A 7,563-nucleotide genomic window follows, 5' to 3' on the forward strand; every position below is an offset into this window, starting at 1 on the left:
ATATATCTTTAGTCTTCTCTTTACATATTAGTCTTTTTGTTTTATCAACATTTTGTACATTGCATCATATAAAAAATAGTGTCTATTCACATGCATGATTATCTCTCCTTGGTCTTTTAATTCATAAAACGGAAATGAAGTAAAAATTGTAAAATATTTAAAAAATAGTTTAAATATATCCTTAATAGTATCACAAATAAATAAAATTCCACTTCAAAAATAACTGCTTGTTTTAAAAATATCTTTAGATTTATCTAAATTTTAAACATTTGCTAAAATTACGTATGTATATATTAGCTGGTTTGTACAGGATATTTCTTCATTGATCGTTCAAATGCTTCTACTATAGTAGATCTGAAAATAATAAACAAATTAACTATAAATCAAAACTATAAATAATAGTTAAGAGACAGTATTTAGAGTATTTAATATACAGAGTGTTACATTTAACGCGAAAAATAATGGTTGCAAATGTTTTACGAGTAATATCTTATAACGAATATCATATTATATTATACATATCATACTATGCAGTAAAGACATTCCATTAATTTATGGCTTTATTTCAATGTAACAGGTCGAATTTGTCTCTATAATATAATATATAATATAATATATGAAACAATAATAGTATAATACAGTATCTAACAGTCGCTATAATATTATGAATAAAAAAAAAATTTAGAGTTTTATTTGAAAAAATTAATTTGATCTTGAAATCTTACTCGTTTCCATTGCTCCACCAACAAAAAAATATTTATACCCCTTTATATAAAAATAACTTTTGTAGGAATTTTTTTTTTATAATTTCAATCCCTTACTGAATGTTTCACTATTTGCATTTACATGCAACACTCTGAATGTATGTTTGTATATAATATAATACATGATAAGATATATTTGCATACCTAAATACTTTTTGATGAAGAAGATACGCGGACACATGTCCAGCGTCTATATATCGAATTTCAGCTCCTGGCCAGATTTTTTCCAAACTCATACAATCATCGCGCGGTACATACGCATCATTCCTTGCGCAAACAGCAATAATCAACTCGGTATCAACCGGCACTTCGAAATTCTTTAAATGCGTACATTCATCCATTATTCCACACATAAATTGCAATGCTTCTCGTTCGCGCCATTTGCAATCCGAAAATAATGGATGTCTTGGAACTGGTAACATACAAACACCTATTGCCAAAACAATATATGCGATAATCATACTTCTACCAAACCGTGCATTTTTGAAGTTAGTATTTAAAACTAACAAATAAAAATACTTATTGTCAATATAAGTATTTATTAACAAATTGCAATTATTAGTAATATAAGTATCTATTAATAAGTTAAATATTGGTAAAAATCGCTTGAATGTGAGAAAAGAATAAAATTAGCATTCAGAATTATTGAATTTTGGGACAACAAATGCATACATTAATCCTGTTTTAATTTTATGTTGGATTAGTATACCACTTTTCAATACATCTGAATATAAACTATAGAAGTTTTTTGTAAAAAGAGCAATACATCATTTTAGATAATATGTTACAAATATACATACGAACGTTGTCTACCTTTCATTGTATTTGCATCTTTTAACTTTAATTTATTAGATAAAATATTTAAAGGAAATATCCTTGCTGCTTTTTCCTCAGCAATTTGATTCTTCAGAGTATTGTCTTGGTTTTGTAACTCGCTATTACTATATTCTTTATTATTAATCACAGTTTCAGTGGCAGTTGTAGTACATACTTCTTTAGTAGTATCATCAGACATTTCTTTTAATTCATTGATTCTTTTCATGCTGGAAGGATAATGCTGTGCAAAATGTTGACCAGCTAAAAACGCATCCTAGAAAATGAAATTTTTTTTTTGTGGTTGTATTTAAAAGTCTGATTGATTAATGATTACTCACTTACTTCTTTACCTATAATTTTCACCATTTTGGCGAGATCATTTTGATATAGTTCATTTGCAAAATATTGATTTTCTAAAAGCGTCCAATTAATCGAAGCGCTCATTACTCCTTGGGTAAATACTGGTGATGCTGTTGACCATGAAAGACAAGGGATTAGTGGAATTGGTTTTGGCCAGTTGGTTGCTGCTAATGAAGCCATCTAAATAAATCAATAAATCAATATGCATTGTTGATGTTTACTATGAAATAATTTAATTTACTGATATTATTGACCGCCCTAAAATTAAAATAAAATGAAAAAATACGAACATGACCACCCATTGATAAACCTGTCAGTCCTAAAGGTGCAAAACCTTGTTGCTCACACCAATTTAGTAAAACAATTGATTCCATTATTAAGCATCCTCCCATTACAAAGATGTCACAGACATTATGTAAACAAGATCGTCTATAAACCAGATATATATTAATATATAAATATGTATTTGTTTTACAATACAATATATTTTTAGTGCTACAAACCTTCTGAATACAAATTCTTACATTTGATTCTGTGGTTTCCTTGAACCATAAAATGGGTTTTCTACTAACAAAGATGCAATTCCTGATTCCTTTAGAAGAGGTTTGGCAATTAGATTTCTCCTTCTCCAAAAGAACTGAAATTATATCATCGATTGATTCGAGCTTTATATTTTTAGAAAAGAATATTATAATTCTGATTAAAAAATAGTCTACGTACATGATCTCCTGTCCCAGCAAGGTGTAAACAAATAGGCTTTATTTTATGAGAATACCATTTACGTGGTAAAACCAATTGAAAATGTGAAGTTATTGTCTCATAAGGCATTATATTAGGGAGATGTTTGTTAAATGGACTTTCAAAATTTCCCTCAATAATATGACAATCTGACCATTCTTCATCCTATTTAAATATGTACAAGCATTGCAAATATTATATGTATTATATCTCTTATAAAATAATTATAATTTTAAAATATTTATATCACATACTTTAGTTATATTGATTGGATAATCACGAGGTATAAGTTCATAACATGTTTTTCTATTGGCAAGGGCTTTTCTAAATTCGAAAATCCTAAAATATAAATTTTGCAATTAATAACTTCATAACTTATGAATTTTATAATTTTATAAGTTATAAGTATACATTCACATTATTTTAATTCAAGTTTTAAAGTGCATCATTCTTGTTCATTTGTTTTCTAAATATTAAATATTATTATTTTCATTCATTAAAATATTATTATTATTATATACATAATATTATTATTTTCAGTCATTAAAATATTATTATTATTATTATATACATAATATTATTATTTTCATTCAGACAAAACAATTATCAGATTTATTTAAAAAAAAAAGAAAAATATCGACATTATAATAATGTTTTCCATTTTTCCATATGTACAGTCCGGGCATTGAACATTCTCGAACACAGTGCGTACGTTCAAAACTTGACTTTGAAATAGAATTTTCAAGGTTACAATTTACTCTTACCTCTTAAGATTTTCGGGACTACCCCAACCTTTTGTGAAAAATTTAGTCAATAGAATACTCCTGTAAACGGCGTCCAGACGGCTTCGCGGCATTACGAATACTTAATTTCCAAATTTTTCTAATTTTTACTACCGATAAAAAAATTTATTGGCAAAGAATAAATTCCACCAGGATACTTGTTATCCAATTTGTAACCTGATAATTTAGATACTTAGAAAGGTAGCACGAATACTACCATGTCGTAATTCTTAAAACGTTATTAACAATGTGGACATTGTTCTTGAACTGGTTGCGAACTTGCCGCGGTTGATTATATCTTAGATATAGCAATCAGGCGATGGAAATGATCGGATTAGGTGACGTGCTGCGAATATATCGCGTATGAACATCCGCTTCTCGCATCTTCACCTTTAGTACGGATACAATTACAATTTCGACAAATAAGTTCCTTAAATAACAACCATTCATGAGAGGACGTAATCGTCCGTTTCGTTACGTATTTACGTATGTTAATTCTCAATCCCAATTAAGATGCGCTGGTAACAAAAATTCAATAAAGTCTTCGCGATTTCCAATTTAAGTTTGCCAACAAACAGGCGCCATCTGTTGATAACCTATTTTTTTTCAATGGACAATAGTTGATAATGAATAAACGAAACAGGTATAAGATTATACAATCTTTTGTCTAAATACAATCTCTTTTCATAAAAAAAAATAAGTAAATTATCGTACAGTGTTAACAGAAGTATTAAAAAGAGAATTCAAAAGAATTACAAATTTCAGAATGCTAATAACTTATATACTTATTACATTGATAAACAATGTCTTCATTGTTGATAAATCGTAAAGAATTTAGATTTATAATAAAAATTTAATTTCTATTCTGTACGAGTAATTTTTGTAAATATGATTAGCATAAATGTATGATTACGACATTGATATATCTGACTTTGATTACAAAAAAGCAAAGTTGCATAAAGGATTTGAACTTTTGGGCAATATTGGTTTAAACGTCAGGTTCATGACCTGTCCTGACTTGTTTGTTCAAACGACGAGGTATATGACGAGATGTCTGTGGTTGAAATCTTGTCCTTGGATACATTTAAACATGCCTTTACGTTCAAATAATTTTATTTTATTGAAAACTTTATTTGAACGTCAATTATTTCTATAAATATATATTGCAATTCTATTATGTACTGTAATATTACAAATAATATGAGATGTTAAAAGTTTAAAAATTGTCAAATCTTGCACGATTCATAATGCATCGAATATTAAGTTCATAACTCGTAATTCATGGTTAAAGTTAGGCTGAGGTAAAACATATAACATGTAAATAATTACTGTATATTCAATTTATGTATATATTTGCATGTTATTTGTTCATCCACTTAAGTGACAATTTATTGAGAAAGAAATAGTCAATTATAAATAAAAAAGCTCGTATTATTTTAAACTAGTAATTAATAAAAATGTCCACTTCTCGTGTTGACGAGCTAATCAATTATTTCAAATCACACAACAAAATTCGAGAACAACAAAGCCACTCTGCCAAAGTACATAGTGTAGGATGGAGTTGTGACGGGAAGCTGTTGGCTTCAGGATCTTTTGATAAATCTGTTTGCATTTTCTCTCTCTGTCCGGATCGTTTAGTAAGTAAATCTAACCAAAACGTCAATCTTCTCTATTGCGATTTTTGTGTATTGTTTCTTTATTTAATATTGAATTTTGATAAATGTTTACTTTAATAATGATTAATGTGAAATGTGAAATGGGCAGTTATCTTGTTTTGATAATTTTATTGTCTATAACTATTTCAAATTGCACTCAAAACATCTTTCTATGTTTATTAGAAACAAGAAACAACTTTCAGAGGACACGGTGGTAGTGTGGATCAATTATGCTGGCACGCCTTTTATCCAGAATTATTGTCCACTGCAAGTGGAGACAAGACAGTACGTATATGGGATACAAGAACTCAGAAATGCACAGCAAACATCAGTACAAGAGGTGAAAATATCAATATATCATGGTCACCAGATGGTAATACAATAGCAGTGGGAAACAAGGAAGATTTAGTGACTTTCATTGATGCACGAGTGATGAAGATCCGTGCCGAGGAACAGTTTAACTTTGAAGTGAATGAAATTTCATGGAACAAGGATTCTGATACATTTTACCTAACTAATGGTCAAGGTTGTGTTCACATACTTAGTTATCCAGATTTAGAATTGTTACATGTAATTAAGGCGCATCCAGGGACATGTATTTGTATAGAGTTTGATCCCACTGGAAGATATTTTGCAACTGGCTCAGCAGATGCATTGGTTTCTTTATGGGATGCGGATGAGTTGTGTTGTTTAAGAACATTTTCACGATTAGAGTGGCCAGTGAGAACTATATCATTTTCTTATGATGGACAATTATTGGCTGCAGCATCCGAGGATCTTGTGATAGATATAGGCGAAGTTGAAACTGGAGAAAAAATTGCAGATATACCAGTAGAGGCAGCAACCTTTACAGTAGCGTGGCATCCAAAACAATATTTGTTAGCATACGCATGTGATGACAAAGATACTTATGACAGAAAACGTGATGCTGGCAGTTTAAAAGTATTTGGATTTGCCAATGATTAAAATAATATTTTTAGACTTTTATATAAAAATATATTACTGTGCAAAAAAGAAAATGATTCAAATTTGATCTTTGTACCTGCCCTAACAATTTTTTACATGTCTTAAATTATTATTATAATTATATATTGTATATTGAAAGTTGTATATTGTATATTAGAAAATTCAAATAATCTTTTTTATAAATATATATTACATTTAGACATAATTATTAAACTAGTGCATTAATTAAGTACAATTTGTTTGACATAATATATATATATATATATATGTGTGTGTGTGTGTATGTATATATAATCTTTGATAACATTCAACTAAAGATTCTGAACATTTTGTTTTCTTATTTCGTTGCTATGGTAACTTAAACTTATATGTCATAATTGTTTCTTAACCTGAAAATACCATCGAATCAATTTTATACTATTATTAGTCTAATCTTTTATTATAGAAATTTTTATATTTTCTATGTCATGCCTAGAAGAAACCCAGTCTGATTGTAAATGTCAGTACACATTAATGTTGACAAATGAAATAGTTCATGAGCAATTTTCTGAAATGAAAGACAGTTTCAATCATGTGCCCAGCATTCATGAGGTGGATGAAGAAGAAACTGATGAAGAAGAAACCTCTGATCAAGAGTCAAAAACTCCCATCCTGCAAGATATTGAACAACCTGCAGATTTAATAAAGAGCACTATAGATGAGGATTCCATTTATAGCAATGATTCATTTTGTTCTGACGAGTCTGAGAATGAATCTGATGGAACTAATACAACATCAAAATCTCTTAATGAGTCTCATCTTTCTTCTAGAATTGCTATCTATGCATGTAACCAAAAGGATAGTAAAAGTGAAGAAGAAAGATTTGAAAATATAGTACAAAAAAATGAAATTACAGACTCAGTTTGCTATAGAAGTTCAATATCTGAAGATTGTTCTGTAAAAATCAGACAAATAAAGAACAGAAGAAAGAATATGAGTTTTACAGATGAAGAAATACGAAAGATTGAATGGGAAAATCAGATTCTCTTGAGAAAGATAATGGCACAACAAAAATCAAAAGAAAAGATACTTCATGAGAGTATTCCACCAACACAAATAAGCAGCTCTGCAATAAATAGAAAAAGATTACAAAAAAAAATAGAAAATGAAAATATAGTATGTAATAAATAAATATATTTAAAAGTAATTAATTATGGAATAAATTAATGAAATATAATATTTAAATTTACAGCTACTTTTGCAAAGGATACAACAAACTAAATCACGTGTTATGAACAATATACTAAAACCTGGTTGCAGACAGACGATTTTATAATCTGTAACAATAATTTTTATACATCTTAGATTAATAAAATATTTATGATTGATGTTCTACTATATATTAAGTATCTATAATACAAACCTTATAATTATAATTTTTTTTTTATCATAAAATAAAGTTTCGACTATTAAAATTTTAAAATTACAAAAGAGAGATGTAAA

The 7,563-nt window shown here is 28.3% G+C and overlaps 3 protein-coding genes across 5 annotated transcripts; 2 read left to right on the forward strand and 1 right to left on the reverse strand.

Annotated features, from left to right (window-relative positions):
- Positions 1 to 24: 24 nt before the first annotated feature.
- Positions 25 to 4,001, reverse strand: LOC122535184 (protein ABHD18). 3 transcript variants are annotated; one of them, XM_043666484.1, is made up of 9 exons: positions 3,443 to 4,000; positions 2,933 to 3,017; positions 2,661 to 2,843; positions 2,465 to 2,577; positions 2,231 to 2,369; positions 1,923 to 2,120; positions 1,578 to 1,854; positions 909 to 1,176; positions 25 to 354 (listed from the first exon to the last, which is right to left on the reverse strand). In XM_043666484.1, exons 1-9 carry the CDS (start codon positions 3,532 to 3,534, stop codon positions 294 to 296), a joined length of 1,416 nt encoding a protein of 471 aa, XP_043522419.1. In that variant the 5' UTR covers positions 3,535 to 4,000; the 3' UTR covers positions 25 to 293. The 3 variants fall into 3 exon arrangements, with proteins under 3 accessions (XP_043522419.1, XP_043522417.1, XP_043522420.1); XM_043666482.1 differs by having other exon boundaries at positions 909 to 1,194; XM_043666485.1 differs by lacking the exon at positions 25 to 354 and having other exon boundaries at positions 956 to 1,194; positions 1,565 to 1,854; positions 3,443 to 4,001.
- Positions 4,002 to 4,767: 766 nt separating this feature from the next.
- Positions 4,768 to 6,286, forward strand: LOC122535185 (THO complex subunit 3). Its single transcript, XM_043666486.1, has 2 exons — positions 4,768 to 5,097; positions 5,299 to 6,286. Exons 1-2 carry the CDS (start codon positions 4,918 to 4,920, stop codon positions 6,079 to 6,081), a joined length of 963 nt encoding a protein of 320 aa, XP_043522421.1. The 5' UTR covers positions 4,768 to 4,917; the 3' UTR covers positions 6,082 to 6,286.
- An 81-nt stretch (positions 6,287 to 6,367) lies between these two features.
- Positions 6,368 to 7,458, forward strand: LOC122535186 (cilia- and flagella-associated protein 97-like). Its single transcript, XM_043666487.1, has 2 exons — positions 6,368 to 7,236; positions 7,313 to 7,458. The coding sequence occupies exons 1-2, from the start codon at positions 6,544 to 6,546 to the stop codon at positions 7,394 to 7,396; spliced, it is 777 nt and encodes a 258-aa protein (XP_043522422.1). The 5' UTR covers positions 6,368 to 6,543; the 3' UTR covers positions 7,397 to 7,458.
- The last annotated feature ends 105 nt before the right edge of the window (positions 7,459 to 7,563 follow it).

Source organism: Frieseomelitta varia, unplaced genomic scaffold (genome assembly GCF_011392965.1).
Source record: "Frieseomelitta varia isolate USP_RPSP 00005682 unplaced genomic scaffold, Fvar_1.2 scaffold_68, whole genome shotgun sequence".
Taxonomy (NCBI): domain Eukaryota; kingdom Metazoa; phylum Arthropoda; class Insecta; order Hymenoptera; family Apidae; genus Frieseomelitta; species Frieseomelitta varia.